At 48.4% G+C, this 25,779-nt stretch overlaps 1 protein-coding gene and 1 pseudogene across 4 annotated transcripts; one reads left to right on the top strand and one right to left on the bottom strand.

Annotated features, from left to right (window-relative positions):
• Positions 1-2,073: 2,073 nt before the first annotated feature.
• LOC128563115 (vacuolar protein sorting-associated protein 4B-like) lies at positions 2,074-3,982 on the top strand (annotated as a pseudogene).
• Positions 3,983-6,922: 2,940 nt separating this feature from the next.
• Positions 6,923-25,235, bottom strand: COMMD5 (COMM domain containing 5). Of its 4 annotated transcripts, XM_053558241.1 has the most exons (3): positions 23,519-25,235; positions 12,518-12,751; positions 6,925-9,621 (listed from the first exon to the last, which is right to left on the bottom strand). In XM_053558241.1, the coding sequence occupies exon 3, from the start codon at positions 9,562-9,564 to the stop codon at positions 8,896-8,898; it is 669 nt and encodes a 222-aa protein (XP_053414216.1). In that variant the 5' UTR covers positions 9,565-9,621; positions 12,518-12,751; positions 23,519-25,235; the 3' UTR covers positions 6,925-8,895. The 4 variants fall into 4 exon arrangements, with proteins under 4 accessions (XP_053414213.1, XP_053414216.1, XP_053414214.1 ...); XM_053558238.1 differs by lacking the exon at positions 12,518-12,751 and having other exon boundaries at positions 6,923-9,621; positions 23,519-24,094; XM_053558239.1 differs by lacking the exons at positions 12,518-12,751; positions 23,519-25,235 and adding an exon at positions 10,829-10,949 and having other exon boundaries at positions 6,926-9,621.
• Between the last annotated feature and the right edge of the window lie 544 nt (positions 25,236-25,779).

Here is a 25,779-nt window from a genome sequence, read left to right as displayed (position 1 = left end):
ACCAGCAAAATGTTTCCACAGAGAACTAAATAAAGTCAACAGAACCAAAGGAGCAATATCTCACATGCAGACATCAGTTCTTTGTCCAAGGCCTTGCACAGACCCTAGGGACAAGGGTGAACAGGGCCTCATTCTGGGTGTGGTGGTGGAGATGGACCATGGGTGAAGACAGACATTTGCTCTGTATCAGGGAGTCCAGTCCCGCAGGCTCACAGGTTCAGCCCCAGCTAGGGCTGAGGGAATACAGCAGAGCCACCACCAACCACCTGCCACCTGCTGAGAATGGAGCTAAGAATGGTTTTTACTTTTTCCTTGTATTTCAATTTCAGATTAACATGAGGGTACAAACCATTAGATTGTATGATTTACACATGACAGGTAAAAATCAAGTTGTAGCTATGTCCTAAACCCAGGGAGTGTATCATATGTCCACTAATTGTACCCACTGGGTGGGAAGCTACTGAGCCCGCTCCCTACCTCCTTGCTTGAAATTGAGATTTTCTCTCATGTGGGTCTGTAGTTTCAAGTTGATATTAAGTATATGTGATATTTGTTTATCTAATCCTGCAATACTTTATAAGAATGGTTTTTGTTTATTTTTATTTTTTGAGGCAGAGTCTCACTGTCACTCTGGGTAGAGGGCTGTGGCATCATAGCTCACAGCAACCTCAAACTCCTGGGCTCAAGAGCTCCTGCTTCAGCCTCCTGAGTAGCTGGGACTACAAGCGCCCCCACCACAATACCCGTCTAGTTTCTCTATTTTTAGTAGAGAAGAGGTCTTACTCAGGCTGGTCTCGAACTCCTGAGCTCATGCAATCCTCCTGCCTGGGCCTCTCACAGTGTTGGGATTACAGGTGTGAGCCACCACACCCAGCCCAGTTTTAATACGTGGACTGTCACTGTGATTTTTTTTGTAGAGACAGAGTCTCACTTCATTGCCCTTGGTAGCGTGCAGTGGTGTCATAGCTCACAGCAACCTTCAACTCCTGGGCTTTTCTTTTTTTCTATTAAAAATTACAGTGACTGGGGCGGCGCCTGTGGCTCAGTCGGTAAAGCGCCAGCCCCATATACCGAGGGTGGTGGGTTCAAACCCAGCCCTGGCCAAACTGCAACCAAAAACATAGCCGGGCGTTGTGGCGGGCGCCTGTAGTCCCAGCTACTCGGGAAGCTGAGGCAAGAGAGTCGCCTAAGCCCAGGAGTTGGAGGTTGCTGTGAGCTGTGTGATGCCACGGCACTCTACCGAGGGCCATAAAGTGAGACTCTGTCTCTACAAAAAAAAAAAAAAAAAAACTACAGGGGTGGCGCCCATGGCTCAAAAGAGTAAGGCACCAGCCCCATATGCCGGAGGTGGTGGGTTCAAACCCAGTCCCGGCCAGAAACTGCAAAAAAAAAAAAAAAAAAAAAACTACAGTGACTGGGTGGCACCTGTGGCCTAGTGGGTAGGGCGATGGCCCTATATACCGAGGGTGGCAGCTTCAAACCCAGCCCCTGCCAAACTGCAACAAAAAAATAGCCAGGCGTTGTGGCAGGCACCTAGATTCCCAGCTACTCAGAAGGCTGAGACAAGAGAATCGCTTGAGCCAAGACTTTGAGGTTGCTGTGAGCTGTGATACCAGGACACTCTACTCAGTCTACTACTGAGGGTAACAAAATGAGACTGTCTCAAAAAAAAACAGAATCCCACTAATAATGTAATGACTAAGTATAGCACACCCACCAGGATGTATGTTTTGCATTCATGAAACACGATTGTCATACACAGGAAAAAAGTAAAATGAACAGAGCCATCTTAATTCATGAAGACTCAGATACAGCCTCAGGACAAAGCCTGGAGAGAGAGACCAAGATGTTTCATAGTTATCTATGAGCAAAGGAACTTTTTAATGTTTAAAAAAGCTTTTTTTGGAGGAGGGTTGGGCGGCTAGTTGGTAGTGGTGGTTGAAAGGAGGCTACCACTCAGGACCCAAGAGCTACCACCCCCAGTTTGGGGCCCATCACACCAGGCACGATTTGGTGTTGCTGCTGGGGTCTCTTCTCTTCTCTCTCTTTTTTTTTTTTTTGGCCAGGGCTGGGTTTGAACCCACCACCTCTGGCATGTGGGGCTGGTGCCCTATTCCTTTGAGCCACAGCCTCCCTGGTGTCTCTTCTCAAGCCTTGTTCACCCCTACCCCCAGGGAACTACCTTGGATCTCCCCCATGGCATCCACTTCCAACAACCTCCAGAGCAATAGATCTTGCTAGCAAAGCAGCCAAGAAGACAAAGCGGGGAACTCCAAAGAAGCCCTTCAACTCTATCAACATGCTGTGCAGTATTTTCTCCATGTAGTTACATATGAAACACAGGGAGAAAAAGCTAAGCAAAGCATCAGGGAAAAGTGTACAGAATATCTTGATAGAGCAGAAAAGCTTAAGGAGTACCTAAAAAAGAAAGAGAAAAACCACAGAAGCTGGCAAAGGAGGGACAGCTGAGTCCAGCAGATGAGAAAGGGAATGACAGTGATGGGGAAGGAGAATCTGAAGACCCTGAAAAAAAGAAACTACAAAATCAACTTCAAAGTGCCATTGTTATAGAATGACCCATTGTGAAGTGGAGTGACATTGCTGGTCTTAAAAAAAAAAAAAAGCACTTAAAGAAGCTGTGATACTATTAAATTTCCTCATCTTTTCACAGGCAAAATAACTCCTTGGAGGGGAATCCTGTTAGTTATTTGGACCACCGGCAACAGGAAAGTCCTATTTAGCCAAAGCTGTAGCAACAGAAGCAAACAACTCAATTTTTTTTTTCAATATCTTCCTCTGATCTTGTTTCAAAGTGGCTAGGTGAAAGTGAGAAACTGGTTAAGAATTTATTCCAACTTGCCAGAGACAACAAGCCCTCCATTATCTTCATTGATGAAATTGATTCTCTGTGTAGTTCAAGAAGTGAAAATGAAAGTTAAGCTGCCCATAGAATTAAAACAGAATTCCTAGTTCAAATGCAAGGGGTTGTTGTGGACAATGATGGAATTTTGGTTCTGGGAGCTACAAATATACCCTGGGTTCTGGATTCTGCCATTAGGTGAAAAATTGAGAAACAAATTTATATTCCTTTGCCGGAAGTCCATGCCCGAGCAGCAATGTTTAAACTGCACCTGGGGACCACTCAGAACAGTCTAACAGAAACAGACTTCTGAGAACTTGGGAAGAAAACTGATGGTTATTCAGGGGCAGATATAAGCATCATTGTACGTGATGCACTTACGCAGCCTGTTAGAAAAGTACAGCCAGCTACTCATTTTAAAAAGGTTGGTGGACCTTCCCAAGCCGATCCTAACAACCTTGTAAATGATCTCCTAACACCCTGCTCTCCAGGCGACCATGGTGCCATTGAAATGACATGGATGGATATCCCTGGAGATAAATTTTTGGAGCTAGTGGTTTCCATGTCGGGTATGTTGCGTTCACTAACACAAAACCCACAGTCTGCCCAGGCCTGCGGGGAATTCAACGGGGACCTGGGAAACAAAGGGGTCAGTCGAATGAGGGGACAAGAGACACGAAAGAATGAGAGCAAGTCAAGAGTCTGATCAAGCTCCGAAGAGTTTATTGTTTCAGCTGGGCTTATAAACATTCAAACGAGGAAGTAACTAAGGGCTATTCCTAACAGGGCAGGGAGGGGGCTAGTTTCTGGAAAATTACTAGGAGAAGGACCCTAAGGCAGGGGGTGCATTTTTGAAGAGATATGCAAGGGGAAAGTACCATTGCTGTTTACGGTTGAATTCCTGAGAACAGTTTGCCTGTAAAATCAAGATAGCAAGGGGTATTCTTGTGAGATGTTTTGGCTCCCGGCAATAGTCAATGAACACAACTTATTGAAATTAAAGTAGTTTACATAAGATTTTGGTCAAGAAGGCTAAACAGGATGTTTATCATATGTATTCTTTCTTTCACAGAGATTTTTGCCTATCTTAAAGAGCATCCAGGGCAGTGCCTGTGGCTCAGTGAGTAGGGCGCCGGCCCCATATGCCAGGGTGGCGGGTTCAAACCCAGCCCCAGCCAAAACTGCAACAAAAAATAGCCGGGTGTCGGGTGGCACCTGTGGCTCAAGGAGTAGGGCGCTGGTCCCATATGCCGGAGGTGGTGGGTTCAAACCCAGCCCTGGCCAAAAACCACAAAAAAAAAAAAAAAAAAAAATAGCCGGGTGTTGTGGCGGGCACCTGTAGTCCCAGCTGCTTGGGAGGCTGAGGCAAGAGAATCGTGTAAGCCCAAGAGTTAGAGGTTGCTGTGAGCCGTGTGAAGTCATGGCACTCTACCCAAGGGCGGTACAGTGAGACTCTGTCTCTACAAAAAAAAAAAAAAATAATAAAAAAATAAAGAGCATCCAGATTATTTCCAGTAAAACTCTTTTACCACAAGGTGGCACCTGTGGCTTAGTGGGTAGGGCACTGGCCCCATATACCAAGGGTGGTGGGTTCTAACCTGACCCCGGCCAAAAACTGAACCAAAAAAAAGAAAAAAGCAAAGAGCACTGTGACGGGGTTTGAAAGATTTTGAATTGAGTTACAGCCAGTGCTCTTATTGGTTTTAATAGGTTGAGTCCTGTGTAGATTTAAATAGTATATTTAAAAGCAGAAAGCTTTTATATTTAATTAAATGATACCTTTCATTGTGCAATCTTAAGACAAAGACTTTATAAATTACACATTGTCTTTACCTTGAAGAAGAAAATTGTCTATTTCAGTGTCTGTCTATAGCAGGATTGACCAAAACAGGTGGTAAATAAGTATGTAATTTTTATTTATTTATTTATTATTTTTTTTTTTTATTGTTGGGGATTCATTGAGGGTACAATAAGCCAGGTTACACTGATTGCAATTGTTAGGTAAAGTCCCTCTTGCAATCATGTCTTGCCCCCATCAAGTGTGACACACACCAAGGCCCCACCCACCTCCCTCCTTCCCTCTTTCTGTTTCCCATAAGTATGTAATTTTTAAATAACTGTCATGAAATACTGTAATAGGAACCTGTTGCGTGACCAGAGACGCGAACGAACAGCAGCTTTGCCGTGGGTGTAAACTCGCTCCTGTAATTATTATATCAAGAAACAGACTACACGAAATGAGATTGCGTGTAGAAAAAATCTTTATTCCAGGTTTTGACTTTATAGTTTTCTAGTCACATACACACTTAATCTATTATCTATTCGTTTCATCATTATCTTATTTTACCTATCTGAAATTAATTGAAAGGAAATATTTTGTTATCATATCAATACAATCACCTTTGTAGTAAACCTCTTCTAAACATTGACTAATTTCTGGGCAGGTATCTAAAGAAAGATCACAAAGAAGAAAGTAGCCACAGGGGAACAGAGTTAATAGAAGAATATCTTCGGGCGGCACCTGTGGCTCAAGGAGTAGGGCGCAGGTCCCATATGCTGGAGGTGGCGGGTTCAAACCCAGCCCTGGCCCCAAAACAAACAAACAAAAAAAAAAAAAATAGAAGAATATCTTCAAGCATTCACTCAGTTTACTCAGTATGAAGTAATGACTGTGTCTTTCCTTCAGGGCAGAGTACCTATAGACCTCTGACAATATGTTGTTAACATACGTCAACCCTCTGGCCCTTATCTCTGAGGAAGGGCGGCATGCCCTTTGATCTCAGGCTTCAGAGAAAAGGCTTAAGGAATTTTACAACTCCAAGGAAGCCAACTCTGTGTGTAACCCAGGGGGGTCCAAGTCCCTCAAGCCTCAGGAAGAAAAGCAAGTCATTTTAAACTCACACTGAATTCACTTTGTGTGCTTGATGTAGGATATGTTTATTTCTAAATCTTATCCTACAGAACCTTTGTTGATAAGGAAATAGCCTCCGTTTGGATTATGGGACCTTACTTATGTGTAATATTGGTGTATGTGTGTACATATATATATATTATATAAATTTCTTTCTTTTTTTTTTTTTTGAGACAGAGCCTTAAGCTGTTGCCCTGGGTAGAGAGCTGTCGCATCACAGCTCACAGCAACTTCCAACTCCTGGGCTCAAGCGATTCTCCTGCCTTCACCTCCCAAGTTGCTGGGACTACAGGCGCCTGCCACAATGCCTGGCTATTTTTAGGTTCAGCCATCATTGTTGTTTGGCAGACCTGGGCTGGATTTGAACCCGCTGGCACCTTAGCCACTTGAGCCATAGGCACTGAGCCATAAATTTCTTTTCTTTTTTTTTTTTTTTTTGCAGTTTTTGGCTGGGGCTGGGTTTTGATCCTGCCACCTCCAGCATATGGGGCTGGCACCCCACTCCTTTGAGCTACAGGCGCCACCCATACATTTCTTTTTTTAATGTAAGGTAGTACATTACCTTTCGCCTTTTAAGTTCAGGGAACAGTTTGTCCTGGCCACACATATGTTAGCAGTCTAATGCTTTATAAAGCTTTAGAAATGAGTTGATGACTCATTAATAAAATACAAATGATAATTATTTTAATATCTTCAAATATTCTGAGGGTGTGTGTTATACACTTTAGCATCAACACTAAGTTGTGCCTTCTACATCTGCATTGGCTGTACATGCAAAAGATCGAGTTAGCTAAAAATCTAGCTAGAATAAGGTAGATTGCTTAATTACTATGAAGTTTTGCACTGCAAATGGTATAGAATAACTTGTATTTTGGGCGGCGCCTGTGGCTCAGCCAGTAAGGCGCCGGCCCCATATACAGAGGGTGGCGGGTTCAAACCCGGCCCCAGCCAAACTGCAACCAAAAAATAGCCGGGCGTTGTGGCGGGCGCCTGTAGTCTCAGCTACTCGGGAGGCTGAGGCAAGAGAATAGCTTAAGCCCAGAGTTGGAGGTTGCTGTGAGCTGTGTGAGGCCACGGCACTCTACTGAGGGCCATAAAGTGAGACTCTGTCTCTACAAAAAAAAAAAAAAAAAAAGAATAACTTGTATTTTTAAAGTACATTTGCACATTTTATGTATTATACTATATGGTTGCCTTTGGGTTTTCTATACAGATTGTTTCTGTTAATATTAAATGAAAATCATAGACCTGAAACATACTGTTCTTATGTGGAGAACCTAAGAACATACTGTTCTTATACATCCTAAAAAATAAAAAATACAATAAAAATGCTTTTTGGGGGTGGCACCCATAGCTCAGTGGGTATGGCGCTGGCCACATACACAGTCTGGTGGGTTGGAACCCATTCTGGGCCAGCTAAACAACAACTACAATGACAAAATAGCTGGGCGTGTGGCAGGCGTCTGTGTGCGTAATGTAGAGAGCTCCCTTGTGGCAAACACTTTGCTCAAGAATGTCCATTCTGCTCAGCCCCATCCTTGACCTTGGTCTCAACCCTCCGGCTTCCTGGACAGCTCTCCTCTGTACTCAGCCATCAACAGGCACACTCCTCCCTTCCCTGCAGGTGGTCCACACCTCAATTGCCATGGTCTTTATTTAAGATGGAATGCAACCGTTCTACCTCAACATTCTGTAAACAACCTGTGCTGGCCAGATGGCCTGGCCTGGACCCTGGAGGATGGAAAGGGTGGGGTTCCATCTTAGGCAGGGCCAGCACCAAAGCTTACTGCCTGTTTTCAGAGGAAGTTTCTGCAGCTCAGGCCCCTGTACTTTTGGCTTGTGACCTGGTTTCCCAGCAGAGAGACTACAAGTGAACCAGAGAAATGCTTCAGAGGCAGGGACACTGTCAAAGGGAACACACAGCTCTGCAAGGAGCAAAACTCCAATGTCCCTACTGGCACAAGGTGACTGCAAAGCTGGTCGTGGCCCCTGCACACACCTGTCCTAGAGACACCCAGGAGAGATCCTGACTCTGCCCTCCCCAACTTCACCCCCCTCCAAGGACCTCCTCCTCTTTGGCTGCAGCCACAGGCATCTCTCCTCTCTGTTGGCGGCCTATGCACTAGTCGTCCCCTGCCTAAAATGTTCTTCTGTCTGATAGCTGTATTCTCCCACCCCCTTGGAGTCTCTTTGCTCAGATATCACATCATCAAAGCAGGCCACCCCATCACTCAGACTTTATTTGCAATATTACTCACCAACCTCTGACAATCATTATATATACACACACACACATATATATATTAGAGACAGTCTTACTTTCTCACCCTCGGTAGAGTGCTTTGGCATCACAGCTCACAGCAACCTCCAGCTCTTGGGCTTAGGCGATTCTCTTGCCTCGGCCTCCCGAGTAGCTGGGACCACAGGTGCCTGCCAAAATTCCCAGCTGTTTTTTTGTTGCAGTTTGGCCGAGGCCGGGTTTGAACCAGCCACCCTCGGCACATGGGGCCAGTGCCCTACTCACTGAGTCATAGGTGCCACTCTATATTATTTTTGTCATTTTTTTTTTTTTTTTTTTGTGGTTTTTGGCCGGGGCTGGGGTTGAACCCGCCACCTCTGGCATATGGGACCAGCGCCCTACTCCTTGAGCCACAGGCGCCGCCCTATCATGTCTTTTGTAATGTTTCCCCATCCCCACTGGAATATCAGCTCCATGAGGGCAAGGACTTAGGAGAATTAAAATTTCTACCCTAAAACAGGGTTCACAAAAGCAAATGCACATAGGAGCTCAAGTGCAACATGGGGCCAGACTGGGAAACCTCGTGTTATCTATCCACGAAGAGCCTGTGCCTGGACCTCAGAATTTGACCTGGCCATGCAGCCACAAGAAAGACGAAGGGCCAGGGGATGGTGTGCATTTTTAAAAACATAGTTTTTAATGGTTACTTTACTTCCAAAACCTGAAATGCACAGCTGTCTTTCAATTAAACAGAAAATCACATAATTACATTCAAACATTCTCACTATAGTCTACTTTACGTAAGGGGCAGGACTGTCGTGGGCTTTGGCACCTGCCAAGCCTATCCTCCCCAGCTGACTTGACTGGGACTGCCCAAGTGAAGGTTCAGTCCAGTTTGCACTCACACCTCTTCTCAAGGTCTGCCACCTCTTTCAGAACCAGAGCCACACTGTACCGCAGCTCCTGGAACTTGGCCATGGGGACCTCAAAGCGGTGTGCAGACCCATCTGAAAGCTTCAGCTGCATCAGCACGCTTGGCTGCAGGGAGCGAGCCAGGGTGCTGGTAGAGATTGCCACATCCACCCTCCAGCGAAAGTCAGTGACGTGGGGCAGCCAGGTCCCCTGCTGGAGGGCAACAGAGTCAAGTAGGGGCCGCTGGCTCCCAAATACCACACTGGTCAAGTCCCCAACCAAATCTTGCGGGATACAGAGCTCCTGGAGCTGGTCCTTGAAGGCATCAAGCTTCAAACTAGCCGGGGGCAGCCTGAGGGCTTGCTGGAGCAGGGTGTGCAGCCCTGCAAGCAGGGCGCCCAGTCGCTCCTCTGACAGGCTGGCACTGGTCCCAAGACGCTGCACTGCCTCCCTGCAGTCCTCCCCCTGTACACTGTTGACCACAAGCTTCAGCAGCTTTCTGAAGGTGTTCCTGTCCAGATCCCCTAGGAGCCGGGCCATTGCTGCCACCTCTGGAGGAAGCTGGGCCCCCAGAAAGCTCACTTGACCACTGTGACTGTCACCTACATGATGCAGGTATGGAGCTGCAGCCCCCACAGACATTACTGCTTCTTCCTTCTTGATCAGCCAGCCCAAAAAGTAGGTGCAAGATGAAGATACCTGGGGGTGAGAAGAGAAGACTAGTGACTCCCATGTTCTTTGTTTCAATCAGTGAGGATTGATGTGGTCCGTGGGGTTAGATACTGACAGTGTAAACTATGAAATGACAGTCAATGGGCAGGATGCAGTGGTTCACGCCTGTAATTCTAGCACTCTGGGAGGGTGAGGCGGGTGGATAGCTTGAGCTCTTGAGTTCAAGACCAGCCTGAGCAAAAGCAAGACGCCTCTTCTCTACTAAAAGTAGAAAAACTGAGGCAAGAGAACTACTCGCGCCCAAGTGTTGGAGGTTGTTGTGAGCTATGACGCCATAGCACTCTACCCAGGGCAACAGCTTGAGACTCTGTCTCCAAAAAAAAAAAAAGAAACGGCAGTCGGTCCGCACATGTGACTCAAAGGAGTAGGGAGCCAGCCCCATATGCCAGAGGTGGCAGGTTCAAACCCAGCCCCAGCCAAAAACTGCAAAAAAAAAAAAAAGAAAGAAAGAAAAAAAAATGGCAGTCAATGTTATGGGAGCTGGGCAAGTGGCCCTGACTACAGTGCCATCCAAAACATGAAAGACAAGCAGAATTGGCAAGGAGGGGGAACAGGGAAGGGCCAGAAACAGGAGCGCCGTATGTTCTCCAAATAAGTAATATTGGAAAGAATGAACTAGGAGAAAGCTCCAGGAGCAGAGACCAAACAGAGCACAGCCGGAACTCTAAGCACAGCGGGGCCAGGACATGCGGGAGCACAGAGAGCTTTCCTCTGGCTACATGCCCCCATTTTCCCAGGAATGCTGGGCCCTCTCACCCTGGCAGTCAACGACCACCCACTGCCAATTCTCACCGCTTCGCTAGGACTAACGGGAGGCTCTAACGGGAGGCCTCCCATGAAAATGGGCTTCGCGCTGCCGCTCTCCTGGTCACAACGCGGCCCGGACGCAGGCCGGGCTCGCAGCCCTCGCCTCCGAAAAAGTGGCGGCTCCACCCGTTCTGGGGCGTGGGCGCATCAGCGGGGAGTCGAGGCCTGCGCTCCGCAGCTATCCGTCCCCGCGCCGCGGCCCAGGACACCCTCAGCGCGCTCCGACTGGGGAAAAGCCCCACCCACAGTCTCCAGGGCTCCCTGGACAAGGTGGCGAAGGGGCTAAGTCCTGCTACGCCGCCCCCGCCCAGGTAGGGCGGGCCTACCCCACGCCACCCGCACCGCCCACGCGCAGCGTCCACCCCACCTTGGCCCGAGCGATCAAGCACAGGAGCTACCCGGTGCCCGTCGGGAAACAAGCCTGATCCCCGGAAGTGCTCAAGGGTTACTTCCGGTCGCTCTAGGGGTGAGGGAGGACCCGCCCCTCTGCCAAATGTGACCCCCCCCCAGGGGCGGGACCAAGGTCGCCACGCGCCCGGCCCCGCCCCTCCCGGGCCTTGCAACTGGCGCTGCAGGGACTTTGCAGGCTCTTGCAGGAGCCAGGCTGTGAGGCTTGTTCTGTACTCTACTTCCCTGGCACTTTCTTTCTTTCTTTCTTTCTTGGAAAGGGTAAGAAGGCAAGGCTTTATTTGTCTCAGAGAAGTCTGGGTCTGTCCAGCCAGCAGGCGGCCAGGACTCCACAGCCACCTGCCCCACCTAGGTCCTGCCCAGGTTCTAGTGACTGTTGTACAATGATGCTGTTGTAATTTATGCTACCAAATTGTATACTAAAAATGGCTAAGACGGATATTTTCGTTATATATGTCAAAGAGAAAAATGTCAACAAATTGGGTGGCGCCTGTGGCTCAAAGAGTAGGGCGCCAGTCCCATATGCCAGAGGTGGCGGGTTCAAACCCAGCCCTGGCCAAAAACCACAAAAAAAAAAAAAAAAAAAGAAAGTCAACAGGGCGGCGCCTGTGACTCAAGGAGTAGGGCGCCGGTCCCATATGCTGGAGGTGGCGGGTTCAAACCCAGCCCTGGCCAAAAACCACACAAAAATAAAATAAAATTAAAATTAAAAATTAAAAAATAAAAAAGAATAAGGCAAGTTTGCTGAAAGAGGTCAGGATAGAAAAATTCCTACTATTCCTATACACAATTATTCCTATAGCCAATTAGAAAATATAATGAAGGGCGGCGCCTGTGGCTCAGTGAGCAGGGCGCCGGCCCCACATAAAAAAAAAAAAAAAAAGTCAACAAATTGAGTTAAAATCCAACTGAGCCTGTGCAGTGGCCTGCAGTCCGCGCTGCTGGGCAGTCTGCACAGAAGCCGGCCAGCCTGGCCATTGTGGGAAAACCTGAACTCTGTAGAAATAATTTAAAGATATTTATTCTGAGCCAAATATGAGTGACTGCCTCTCCAGAGAGTCATGAATCCTAGACCAAGTGTTCCCAAGGCACCTGGGTTACAGTTTGGTTTTATACATTTTAGGGAACATACAGGAATTGCAGGTAAAATTATAAATCAACACATAGAAGATATACACTGATTTGGCCACAAAAGGCAAGACATCCCAAGCAGGGGCTCATAGGTTATAGGTAGGTTTAAAGGTTTTTTGATTTGTAATTGGTTAAAGAAATAACTTTTGTTGGGTGGCACCTGTGCTCAGTGGGTAGGGCGCCCGCCCCATATACCCAGGTTGGCGGGTTTGAACCCAGTCCCGCCAAACTGCAACAAAAAAATAGCCGGGCTGTGTGGTGGGTGCCTGTAGTCCCAGCTACTCAGGAGGCTGAAGCAAGAGAATTGCCTAAGCCCAAGACTTTGAGGTTGCTGTGAGCTGTGATGCCACTGCATTCTACAAAGGGTGACAGGGTAACACTCTGTCTCAAAAAAAAAAAAAAGAAAGAAAGAAAGAACTTTTGTCTAAAGGCTTGGAATCAGTAGCAAGAAACATTTACATAAAGAAGTCTGGGCTCGAGGCCTTTGGCTCAAGCAGCTAAGGCATCAGCCACATACACCTGAGCTGGCGGGTTCGAATCCAGCCCGGCCCGCCAAACAACAATGACAGCTGCAACCAAAAAAAAAAAAGAGCCGGCGTTGTGGCAGGTGCCTGTAGTCCCAGCTACTTGGGAGGCGGAGGCAGGAGAATCACTTGAGCCCAGGAGGAGGAGGTTGCTGTGAGCTGTGATGCCATTGCTGTGAGCTGTGATGCCACAGCACTCTACCCAGGGTGACAGCTTGAGGCTCTGTCTGAAAAAAAAAAAAAGAAGTCTGTTAATTAGAGACAAACCACAATACACTGATTGAGGCATCTTTTCAGACTATTTTTGGCCCTGTGTAGATTTCCTTCCTCCAGGGTATGGGATCCTCTCCGGAATTACGGTATTTTGACCCACATTCAGATTAGAGTCCTGCCTTGAATGGATGGAAGGAGGACAGGAGCAGGCCAGACAGAGATTCTGCCTCCTGAAGTCTAAAGTGCCCTAACATTATAAAAAAAGACTATCACATGGGCTACAGGAGTTAGAGGCTAGGAACCCTGGACACAAAAAATATAAAACACATACAAGATACCAGATGAAACTGTCTGAGTCTCTGAGTCTCTTTTCTTTCTCCCTTCCTTATTCCTTCCCCTTCCCTTCTCCTTTCTTTCTTTCCTTCTCTCCTTCCTTTCTTTCTTGTCTCATTATTTTGCCCTTGGTAGAGTCCCCTGGCGTCACAGCTCACAGCAACCTCAAGCTCTTGGGCTTAAGTGATTCTCTTGCCTCAGCTTCCCAAGTAGCTGGAACTACAGGTGCCCACCACAACACACAGCTGTTTTTTGGTTACAGTTGTCATTGTTGTTTAGCTGGCCTGGGCTGGGTTAGAACTTGCCAGCCTGGGTGTATGTGGTCTGCCCCTACCCACTGAGCTCAGAAGACTGCGCCCTCTCTGAAATTCTTTTGAGCCTGACAAGTTAGAAGCATGAAGCAGCCCTAGGGGTAGAACACTCTTTGGTATAGGGACAAGCACAAATGGGCTGCTGGTTAAGGGAAAGTCTGTTTGAAGAGCTAAGTTGGCTCTAAACTCTAAATGGATGGAGAGACTGCTCTGACACCAAAGGGCTCACTATTTCTTTTGATACCTGAAAGCTCTGGAAGGAGGACATGGGAGACCGAGGCTGAGCAGCCTGGCAAAAGGCCATCTGGAGGTAAAGGAGGGTGTGCACGAAGGTAGGATGCTCCTTGTCCTTGGCAATGGCCTGGCATCCTGTTCTGAACTGTAGTCCCTCCCTCTAACTGGCATCAGCCCCAGCCTTGAGAGCATGGTCCATAGCCTGGACATTCTAGAGCACCTGGTGTGAGTCCTGCCCTGGGAGAAGCTGGGAAGAAGGCTGGGCAGGAGGAGAGACAATGATGAGCCAGCCAGCAGGAGGAGGGGGACAGTGAGGGTTAGAGGAGTCACCACTCTCAAGCCAGTTTGCACAGCCAAGGGGGTTATTTCAAAGCAGTCCAGAGACAGGTCCAGCCTTTCTGCACAGATATGTGGGTGACTCCAGAGCTTGCACAGGTGGAGGCCTCAAGGCTGGAACCTACCAATGCTGATCAAACTGGTATATCTTAGACTTGGATAGTGACCATTAGCAAGTAGGCACCTCACCTTCCAACAGCTTTGGTACTTACTGTACTTCCATTAGGTCCAGCTGAAACGTAAATAACGATGATCACAGATACAAAGCAATAACATATATACACATTTATTGCAGAATGAAAGTAAAGTACAGCAAGAATATGTCTCAAAGAGTGAGACAAAGCCCCCTTCTAAGAGTGGAGACCCCAAAGTCTGAGCACCCACTGTCTTTTATATACTATTTTGTCCCACCTGTCCCCTGGCAGGATTGACTGTCATTTCCCACCTTTGAGAAGAGTAACACAATGACTGACAGGTTGGGGTTACATAACAAACTCCTTATTACACATGGGGAGGGTGGCGCCTGTGGCTCAAGAAGTAGGGCGCCAGTCCCATATGCTGGAGGTGGCGGGTTCAAACCCATCCCCGGCCAAAAAAAAAAAAAACACATGGGGAGGGTCCAGATCTGTAACCTTAACTATATGGTCAAGAGTCACAGGTCTATTTGAGGTCACCAGGGCTCCTCACTGTGTGTTCTTCCTGGGAATAGACCCTAGGTGCAATTTTTGGTTCCTAGCTACAATCCAGTCCTTACTCTTGCCTTTAGCCACTTCCCATTGGGACTTTCCTTACAAGTATAAAGACTGCTCACTCCTTCCTGGAGCCTCATTGTGCCAGATGCAGATTGCCTACACCCGAGAAACCAACCTGTGTGTCACAGGAGAACTAGTGAAGGGTGCACTATCAAATCAAATCTTTTTTTTTTTTTTTTGTAGAGACAGAGTCTCACTGTACCGCCCTCGGGTAGAGTGCCATGGCGTCACACGGCTCACAGCAACCTCTAACTCTTAGGCTTACACGATTCTCTTGCCTCAGCCTCCCGAGCAGCTGGGATTACAGGCGCCCGCCACAACGCCCGGCTATTTTTTTGTTGCAGTTTGGCCGGGGGTGGGTTTGAACCCGCCACCCTCGGCATATGGGGCCCGCGCCCTACTCACTGAGCCACAGGCATTGCCCCTAAATCAAATCTTTAAATAGCTGCTATGAAGGTAAAGTATTACCCCATGTCTCTGTAGTCTCAGGGTCTGGGACCTAAAGCAGCCATGGCTTTTCCCCTCACTCAAGCTGGAAGGTCAAGTCAAGTTTGATGCCTGAAACTCTGCTAGTGAAGGAAATACAACACCTGCATTTCTGCTGAAAACTGAGAAGCCTATGGTCTGCAGACAATGGGACAGGGACAGGGGAGCAGGAGGAGAAGAGGGAAAGAAAGAGAGGCGAGAGGGGAGCTGGATGGAGTTGAAACACATTCTTCTTAGTAAAGTAGCACAAGAATGGAAAAACAAGCATACAGTGTATTCAATACTAATATTAAGCCAGTAGATGATCTAACACACGCCCACATAAGAGAAAAACTTACTTCAATTCAAGATGGGAGGAGGGGGAAGTCGGACAGGGGAGAGGGGAGGAGGAGGGGGAAGGGAAGAAGGGAAGAGGGAGGACAGATGTGCTCTCACCTAATGGGCAAGTTGTAAGGGTATTGGCACACCTTCTGGGTGCCAGAAACAACTACAGGGACTCATCCTAACAAATGCAAACATTGTAACCTAATTGTTTGTACCTCACATTAATCTGAAATAAAAGTTAAAAAATGTGGGGGGTGGGGCGATGGGGGAGAGAGGCTGCCTCTGGCTCAGTGTCCTTCCCCTGTGTGGGGCATGGGCCTATCACCTGGAGAAAGGGTCTTGTTTCTAATTCTAAAAAGCACATGGAGGGCGGCGCCTGTGGCTCAGCGGGTAGGGTGCCGGTCCCATATGCCGGAGGTGGCGGGTTCAAACCCAGCCCCGGCCAAATTAAAAAAAAAAAAAAAAAAAAAAGCACATGGAATCTCCATATCTGTGACCAACCCAAGCACCCCAAGAGCCTGGAGGTAAGATGGAGGAGGTGCCTAACCCTAATCCTCCAGCATTATATCCTTGTACAGATCCCTTTGGTGAAAAATTAGACACATCCATTCCTTTCTTGTGAAATGCCTGGCCCCACTTTCAAATGTCACTGACCCCCGAAACAATGTGTCCCTGCTGCCCTGAGGATGCTACAGGTTAGTGGCAGCCAAGAGCTGCTTGTGTCCCAGTGGTTATGGAGGAAGTTCTTTCCAACACTAATGAAGGAGGTCAGAGGGCACGTGAGCGAAAGATGACCCAGGAGTTGGCTCCCTCAGACAGTGCTCTTACAAGGACCAATGGTTACTCTTCTGACACTGTTTAACAGGCAGGTATGGGCTTAATTACCAGGTCCTGAATTGTAAAATTAGAAGGAATTGAGAGAGGTCAATTTAAGTCAAAAGAACTTTTACATTATGTACCAAAGAGAAAAACATGGAATTCACTGCCCTCAAAGTAACCAAGGTCAAGCAGAGTAGTGGAAACCACTGAGGACAGACACAGTGGCAGGTGTATGGTCGACCCTCCACCTTTACCCTCCAATCCCCAGCTAGAGCAAAGCTGCTGTTCCTGACTACACTGCCCAAGCCAGGTGGATGTATCATGGGAAAGGGAACTGAATTTCAGTCCCTGGAGACTGAACAGGTGTCCAAGAGGCCTCCTGTCTAAACCTGGAATTTAAGGGATGAAGCCTGTGAGCACTGCTGTACCCAGAAGCCACCACTTCAGCTTACAGATGGAGGCCAGCAAAATGGAAATGGTTTTTCTAGAGAAAAGCTTTGGCCTTCATCCTGTCCTTTCAGTGGTACGGCTTCCATGTGTTCTGTTGGACTGTCAGGTACCAACCTCCGTGTGCTGCGCTAATACCTGACTGTCCTTCTGGCTGCTCTGGAGTAGTTGGCCTCTGCAGGCTTCACTTTGCTTCCTACTATTTTTTTTGTTTGTTTTTCCTTTTAGACACTCTTACCCTGTTGCTCTTGGCAGAGTGCGGTGGCGTCAAAGCTCACAGCAACCTCCAACTCTTGGGCTTAGGTGATTCTCTTGCCTCAGCCTCCCAATTAGTTGGGACTACAAGCGCCTGCCACAATGCCTGGTTATTTTTTGTTGCAGTGTGGCAGGGGCTGGGTTTGAACCCACCACCCTCAGTATATGGGGCTGGTGCTCTATTCACTGAGCCACAGGTGCACCCTGCCCTCCCTAACTTTTTATTAAGAAAAAATTTGAACCAGAAAAAAGTTGAAAGAATAGTAAAAACCACTTTTCCACTGGATTCAACAACTGCTAATAATTTGTCCAATTCTCTGAAAAGCTCTCTACAATCATTTATTTTTGGCCAAATCATCTGAAAGTAATTTGCAGCTGATCTGTCACATCTCTCTAAATATAATGGGCATTTCTTTTTTTTTTTTCTTTGTGAGACAGAGTCTAACTTTTTTGAACGTGCCACCTCCGGCATATGGGACCAGCGCCCTACTCCTTGAGCCACAGGTGCCGCCCCAAGACAGAGTCTAACTTTGACACCCTTGGTAGAGTGCCATGGCGTCATACCTCACAGCGACCTCAAACTCTTAGGCTCAAGTTATCCTCCCGCCTTAGCCCCGCCAACTAGCTGGGACTACACAACGCCTGAGTACTTTTAGAGACTGGCAGCAGGCATGTGAGCCTGAGCTCAGGCAATCCACCCATCTTGGCATCCCAGAGTGCTAGGGATTGAGAGTACAGGGTGAGCCAGTACACCCACGCTTCAATAGGGATTTCTTAATAATATGAACATCACTTCACATGACTACATCTAAAAAACTTTTTCTTTTTATTGTTGGGGATTTGTTGAGGGTACAAAGAACCAGGTTACATTGATTGCATTTGTTAGGAAAGTCACTCTTATAATTGTGTCCCGTCCCCAAGAGGTGTGTCATACCCCTTGACCCCGGACCCCCACCCCTCCTTCCCTTTCCCTACATCCCCACCCCTTTGCCCACCCCCCACTGCGTACTAGGTCATCAATTAAAAAACTTAATGGTAGGCTCAGGACCTGTAGCTCAAGCGGCTAAGGCGCCAATCACATACACCAGAGCTGGCAGGATAGAATCCAGCCCAGGCCTGCCAAACAACAATGACAACTACAACCAAAGAATAGCCTGGCAATGTGGCGGGTGCCTGTAGTCCCAGCTACTTGGGAGGCTGAGGCAAGAGACTTGCTTAAGCCCAGGAGTTGGAGGTAGTTGTGAGCTGTGATGCCACGGCACTCTACCCAGGGTAACAGCTTGAGGCTCTGTTTCAAAAAAAAAAACTTAATGGTAATTCTGTAATCTTTTTTTTTTTTTTATTGAGGCAGAATCTTACTTTGTTGCCCTCGGTAGAGTGCTGTGGCATCACAGCAACCTCCAACTCTTGGGCTTAAGAGATTCTCTTGCCTCAGCCTCCCAAGTAGCTGGGACTACAGGTGCCCACCACAACACCCACCTATTTTTTTGTTTTTAGCAGGCTGGGGCTGGATTCTCAAACCCACCAACCCTGGTACAGGTGGCCGGCGCCCTACCCACTGAGCTACAGGTACCGCCCATGTAATCTCTTTTAATAGGCAACCCAAATTCAAATTTCCCATGTCCCCAAAACGTCTAGTAAAGCTTTGTTCAGGCTAACATCAACAAGCATGGTCCATGCACTGTCTGGTTGTTCTCTCTGAAACTTTCAAACAGCCCTCCGTCACTTTCTTACCACTTTTAGTTCCATGATAGTATCTATGAAAAGCCAGCAAGTGGCTAGTTCTGAGTGTATCTGAGGATTCCTCATAGAGCAGTTTACAGTTTAATCCTTAGAATACAGGCTATTGGCTCGGCGCCTGTGGTTCAAGCGGCGAAGGCGCCAACCACATACACCTGAGCTGGCGGGTTTGCATCCTGCCCGGGCCGCAAAACAACGACGCCTACAACCAAAAAATAGCCTGGCATTGTGGCAGGCACCTGTAGTCCCAGCTACTTGGGAGGCGGAGGCAGGAGAATCGCTTGAGCCCAGAAGTTGGAGGTTGCTGTGAGCTGTGATGCCACAGCACTCTACCCAGGGCGATAGCTTGAGGCTCTGTCTCAAAAAAAAAAAAAAGAATACAGGCTATTGAGGACCCATAGTTACTAGAAATAATTCTTTTTGTATGGTTATCAACTTTGCATATAGTTGAGCTCATTTATTTTGGTGGATTTGCCTAGGATTTGCCTTTCTCCCTTTATTTGATTTGATTTTTTAACCTCCAACTCCTTGGGCTCAAACAATCCTCTTGCTCCAGACTCCCAAGTAACTGCAAAGGAAAGTGCTTGCCATCACACCCAGCTAATTTTTAAAAAACCTTCTGTTCAGATAGGGTCTCATTGTGTTGCCCAGACTGGTCTTGAACTTCTGGGTGCCAGGGATCCTCCTTCAGCTTCTAAAAGTGCTGGGATTACAGGTGTGAACCACTGCACCTGGTTGAAACCTTTCTAACAAAGTATCCACACATCCAATTGAGGTCATATCAGATATATGATTTTGTGGCTGGGCACAGTGGCTCAGACCTGTAATCCTCGCACTCTGGGAGGCCAAGGCAGGTGAATTGCCAGAGCTCAGGAGACCAGCCTGACCTAAGTGAGACCTAGTCTCTAAAAATAGCCAGATGTGGCACTGGCAGGTTCAAAGTCAGCCCAGGCCTGCTAAACAATGACAACTGAAACAAAAAATAGTCAGGCATTGTAGTGGGCACCTGTAATCCGAGCTACTTGGGAGGCTGAGGCAAGAGAATCGCTTGAGCCCAAGAGTTTGAGGCTCAGTGCCCATAGCTCAGTGGGTGGGGCGCCAGCCACATACACTGAAGCTGGTGGGTTCGAGCCTGGCCCGGGCCTGCTAAACAACAATGACAATTGCAATCAAAATAAATAAATATATATATAGCCCGGTGTAGTAGCGAGCACCTATAGTCCCAGCTACTCGGTAGGCTGAAGCAAGAGAATCACATTTTTTTTTTTTTTGTAGAGACAGAGTCTCACTTTATGGCCCTCGGTAGAGTGCTGTGGCCTCACACAGCTCACAGCAACCTCCAACTCCTGGGTTTAAGTGATTCTCTTGCCTCAGCCTCCCAAGTAGCTGGGACTACAGGCGCCCGCCACAACGCCTGGCTATTTTTTGGTTGCATTTTGGCCGGGGTCGGGTTTGAACCCGCCACCCTCGGTATATGGGGCCGGCGCCTTACCAACTGAGCCACAGGCGCCGCCCGCAAGAGAATCACTTAAGCCCAAGAGTTTGAGGTTGCTGTGAGTTATGCCTCCATGGCACTCTACTGAGGGCGACGTAATGAAACTCTGTCTCAAAATAAAAAGAGATACATGATTTTGGATTTTTTTTTTATTTTCTCTGTACATGTACATGTGTTTATTTGTTTTTTGCCTTCACAAAATTAAAAAGGCTAAAAATTTAATAACAATAACAATGTTTAAGATAAGGACTAGAAACAAACACCTCGTAAAGAATGAAGATAAATGCATTCAGAAATCAGACGATTGCTACAACGCAATATTGAGCAATCATAATAATAATGCAAAAAAGTGACATTCACATTGTCAGATAAGAGTATGTCTATCATAGAATGCTTTGACTCTGAGGTTCAGTATGGACTCATCAGTTAACTTCTTTTGCAGTTTTTGGCCAGGGCTGGGTTTGAACCCGCCACCTCCGGCATATGGGGCCAGCACTCTACTCCTTTGAGCCACAGGCGCCGCCCATCAGTTAACTTCTTATTATTTTTTCCAAGGTCTCAAGAAATAGACAACTAATATTTATAAATAAAAATAAAAGATAATTTCAAAAAACTGATCATGCCAAATCTTATAGACATTAGAAAAAGAAGAACTACTACAAAATCATTCTACTTCATCTGGATACACCTGATATTAAAATTGGAAAAAAAAATTATTATAAAGGGAAATTACAAACATATTTCAACATATTAACAAGTTGAATTAAAAATTAATGTTCAGGGCAGTACCTGTGGCTCAAAGGAGTAAGGCACCAGCTCCATATGCTGGAGGTGGTGGGTTCAAACCCAGACCTGGCCAAAAACTGCAAAAAAAAATTAAAAATTAATGTTCAAGTAATATACTTTGATCAAAATTAAATCCAATTTATGTGAAAATTAGTCACTATTTTCTTTTTCTTTCTTTATTTTTTTTATTTTTTTTATTTTGGCTGGGGCTAGGTTTGAACCTGCCACCTCTGGCATATGGGACTGGCGCCCTACTCCTTCAGCCACAGATGCCACCTTCTTTTTCTTTCTTTTTTTTTTTTTTTTTTTTTGAGACAGAACCTCAAGCTGTCACCTGGGTAGAGTACTGTGGCATCACAGCTCACAGCAACCTCCAACTCCTGGGCTCAAGTGATTCACCTGCCTCTGTCTCCCAAGTAGCTGGGATTACAGGTGCCCGCCACTGCTCTGGGCTATTTTTTGGTTGCAGCCTTCATTGTTGTTTAGTGGGCCTGGGCTGAATTCAAACCTGTCAGCTCAGGTGTATGTGGCTGGTGCCTTAGCTGCTTGAGCCACAGGCGCTGAGCCTAGTTACTATTTTCTTTTCTTTTGTTTTTCCTCTTCCTTTCACTCACTCCCTTGGATACAAAGATATATGATTTTGTATCCAGTTTGTCACATTCTATTGCCTAAACATTACCCTCTAGCCAATAAAATTTCTTCGAAAACCACATACAATGGCTGCACAATCGTCAATTGGTTGTCTACAGAATGACAACCAATTTCTCTGTTCCTCTACTGCAGATAAGTTACTTCTCAAGTTTCCCCCTCTAAGAATAACAACTATTTCCCAAAATTTCCCCATTGTTAAAAAGAAAAAAAAAAATACTCGGGCTGGAGCAGTGGCGCAGGCCAGCAGTCTCAGCTGCTTAGGAGGCTGAGGGAGGCGATCACTTGAGCCCAGGAGTTTGAGGCAGCTGTGAGCTATGATGACACTACACTCTAGCCTAGCACCAGTAAGACTCTGTCTCTGAAAACAAAACAGTATGGCTTGGTGCCTGTGCTTAGGGCACTGGCCATATACACTTAGGCTGGCGGGTTCGAACCCGGACTGGGCCTGCTAAAACAATGACAACAACAATAGCCAGGCTTGTGGCAGGCACCTGTAGTCCCAGCTACTTAGGAGGCTGAGGTGAGAGAATCACTTAAGCCCAAGAGTTTGAGGTTACTGTGAGCTGTGACACCATGGCACTCTACCAAGGGTAACACAGTGAGACTGTGTCTCAAAAACAAACAAAAAAACAGAACACTGGGATGGTCACCTTGTCTATAACTTTTGTTATTTCCTTGGGGCTGATTCCTACATTACTGTAAGTGTTTAAGTGATTTTTATATATAGCTTAATTCACACTCCAGCCATCTCCTCCCCAACATGGAATGTTGACAACATATGGCAGCTTTTAAACCATATGAGTTTGCGTGGTGCTTATTTGAGACTTTTGGACATTCTCCATCTTCAGCGATTGCCTCCAGCTCAGACCCAGAATTTGTGGTTTGATTCTCCCAGTCTATGGCGTATTGGGGGGTGACAAGATCGCCCTTAGCTTCCTTCACTCACTCCATGACTCCAGATCCTGCCTCTTGGACTTTAACAAGTGCTATTGTAAGGACCAAATTAACTCCATTTTGTTAAAACTAACTTCATCTTGTCCCTCAGTCTTCACTTTGCAGCTGCATACCAAAGGAGTTAGGCAACCTGCTCCCCGCCCGCACCTGCGTCCTTGCCCCATGACCTGCGCTCTTACGCAACATCTGCAAGGAGCACGATAATAGCACTTTCCAGCTCCCCCCCCATCAGCTCGCCTCAGTGGCTCACCTCACACCTCCTCCCTTTTTTCTTTTCTGTACCCTTAAAACCTTCCTCCTTTTCCAGATGGGGCTTCTCTGCTTTCCTGCTGCCTCAGGAGCAGTAAGTCCAGGCTAGAGTTTGTAAATAAACAATCTCTAGCTTTTGCATCAGACTTGGTCTCAGGGTGATTTATGGGGGGGATCTCGAGACTGGGGCACAACACTATTTTTAAACCACGCTCTAGTGGATGATCTTTATGTGACACTTTTTTGCTGTTATGAGGAATAGGAATATGAGATGCATGGCGGACAGACGCAGAGGCCGAAGTCCAGCGAGAGGGCGTGGGCGGGGAAGCGGACGCGCTGGGCTGGGGAGCGAGGCCGGAGTCTCACCTCTTTTGAAGTCCCACCCTACCCTCTCTCCGGTTTCCTCCCGTCTGCCCACCGCCCCTCCTCCTCCCACACCCGGTCCTCCTCTCTGAGCGACCCTTCGGTCCTCCCTCTTCAGCCTCTCCGGCCTCTCCTCCTGCGCCCTCCCACCGCCTGCTCCCTAGTTGCTCTTCAGCGCGCGGATCTCAAACACCCCCGCCACCGGCCGCCCTAAAACCGCCCTGGAAGCCCGAGGCGGAGCCTCACCCCATTTCCGGCGCTCCGGGTGCCAGAGAACCAGACGCCGCAGCTGTCCGCCGGGACTCCAGTAGCGTGCGCAGAGGGACCGTCGACCCGTCGAGTCCAGGCGCCGCCTTCTGGGGCCTGGCCGGGTTCCTGGGCCGCTGGGTGTGCGGGCTTGGCTCGGTCTGGCCGCGCGGTGCATGCGGACCGCTCCCTGGCAATGGGCCCGGGCCAGGAGGCCAGGCTCCCCGCGCCTCCGATTGCAGCCCGAGCCAGCTGTGAGCGGCTGGGGCCGGAGCAAGCAGGTGGCTTGGCGTCCGACGGCGGAAGTCCGGGGCCGAGCTGGAGGGCTTCACCGGCGGGCGGAAAAGGCGCCAACACACCGGAGGGTCCCCGCGGGGAACTTCGGGGGAGGTTACGGCCCTGATCGTGGGCTCTTGCTGGGGACGCTGGGGTAAAGTCTAGCCGTGCAAAAGTGCCCGCGGCGCGGAGAGGCAGGCGGCCCAGTCCAGGAGGGGCTTTGGGCCTTGGGGCCCTGGAAACCGCCAACCAATGGTAGCGGCGGGGAGGAGGCTGTTGGGAAAATGAAGCGGTGACCGCAGCTTGGCCTCAGGGGCAGGCCAACCTAAGAGGTTAGGAGCACAGGCTGAGGATGCGGCAGGCTTCAGTCTTCACCTAATCCGGGAACCCTCGCCCCTTCCTCTGCCCTGTTGGATGGGGTGCGGTGAGGGCTGCACAACCTTCCATCTTCGCGTCGCTGTTTGCCACAGGTTGGGCCAGGAAGCTAAAGCCGCCACGCATCCCATTTCCAGGCCCTTAGCAGGTGTGGACTGTTGGAGCTGCCAGGTTTCACCCTTAATGGGGCGTCACTGGAACCCTTGGGCTCTTGCTCCCAAAGTTCAGGATTTCATGAGTAGCTGGGCACTAGGGAACATGCTGGCTCCTGTTGTGTTAAAACTTATTTAGTACCTTTCTCGCCACCATTAAGACCACACTAGGGGTTAATTTCTGCCTCCTGGCCACCCCTTGCTGATTGGGGCTGATTATGGGTTCCCCTCCCGGCAGACGGATTTCAGGCCAGGGCAGCCTTTTCTCTTCCCTCAGACCTCACAGTAGCCAGTGAGTCCAAGAAAGCAGCTTCTAGGACCCCAGGTGAGTTATCTTGCCGCCCTCCCAGTCTATCATCTTCATCCTTTCCACCAGTAAAAAAGAAGCAGCTCTCTGGAGCTGCAAGCTGGTCAGCTGGTAAAGTCAGGTAGTCTAGCACCCCCAAGGAAAGGGTTCTGAAATGTAGATTCTCAGCCTCCCCTAGGGAGAGGGGCTGTCAGCTCAACTGGGTCCCTGTGGCTGGTAGCTGGGTCAGGGCCCTTCTAGTGCAACATTCATACTGCCTGCAGCAGGGCTCTGGGTGGTGGCGCTTCCCAAGGCCAGGGCCCCTGGAGAGCTGTCTGTTGCCCTGTGGCATGGCCTGGGGCAACAAAGATACGTTGTTCCAGGAGCAGATGCTGCTGACCTTCCAGGATGTGGCCGTGTACTTCTCCCAGGCAGAGGGGCAGCATCTGGGTCCCCAGCAGCAAGCGCTGTACGGGGAAGTGATGCTGGAGAACTATGGGAACATGGCCTCCCTGGGTGAGGCTCAGCCTGGCCTCCTTGGTTTGCATGGGTGGGGGGACTAAGGGGCTTGTGGGACTACTTTGGCTCATTGGATTCCTAAAGAAGAGGGTCTTGCGCTCTTTCGCGTCCTCGCTTCGAAGATAACAAAGAAAAGAAGGAACAACGGTCGTGCCAAAAAGGGTCGTGGCCATGTGCAACCTATTTGCTGCACGAACTGCGCCCGATGCGTTCCCAAAGACAAAGCTGTAAAGAAGTTCGTCACTCGGAACATAGTGGAGGCCGCGGCTGTGAGGGATATTTCTGAAGCGAGTGTCTTCGACGCTTATGTGCTTCCCAAGCTCTATGTGAAGCTACATTACTGTGTGAGTTGTGCCATTCACAGCAAGGTAGTCAGAAACCGTTCGGGAAGCCCGCAAGGACCGAACACCTCCACCCAGATTTAGACCTGCGGGTGCTGCCCCAAGACCTCCACCAAAGTCCATGTAAGGAGTTGAGTTCTTGAGGACTGAAGACTAACTATCCTTTAGGGCGGCGCCTGTGGCTCAGTGAGTAGGGCGCCGGCCCCATATACTGAGGGTGGCGGGTTTAAACCGGCTCCGGCCAAACTGCAACAAAAATATAGCCAGGCGCTGTGGCGGGTGCCTGTAGTCCCAGCTGCTCGGGAGGCTGAA

The sequence above is a fragment of the Nycticebus coucang genome, chromosome 13, assembly GCF_027406575.1.
Source record: "Nycticebus coucang isolate mNycCou1 chromosome 13, mNycCou1.pri, whole genome shotgun sequence".
Taxonomy (NCBI): Eukaryota; Metazoa; Chordata; class Mammalia; order Primates; family Lorisidae; genus Nycticebus; species Nycticebus coucang.
The sequence above is the reverse complement of the archived record's forward strand: the minus strand, read 5'-3'. Positions and strand labels throughout refer to the sequence as shown.

What these genes read in the sequence shown, in the direction of transcription:
- COMMD5 (XM_053558237.1), bottom strand. Translation starts at nt 10,491, where the DNA reads ATGGGAGGCCTCCCGTTAGAGCCTCCCGTTAGTCCTAGCGAAGCG. An exon ending in CCGTTAGTCCTAGCGAAGCG is followed by an intron (nt 9,622 to 10,446) that starts GTGAGAATTGGC and finishes TCTCACCCCCAG; the next exon opens with GTATCTTCATCTTGCACCTA.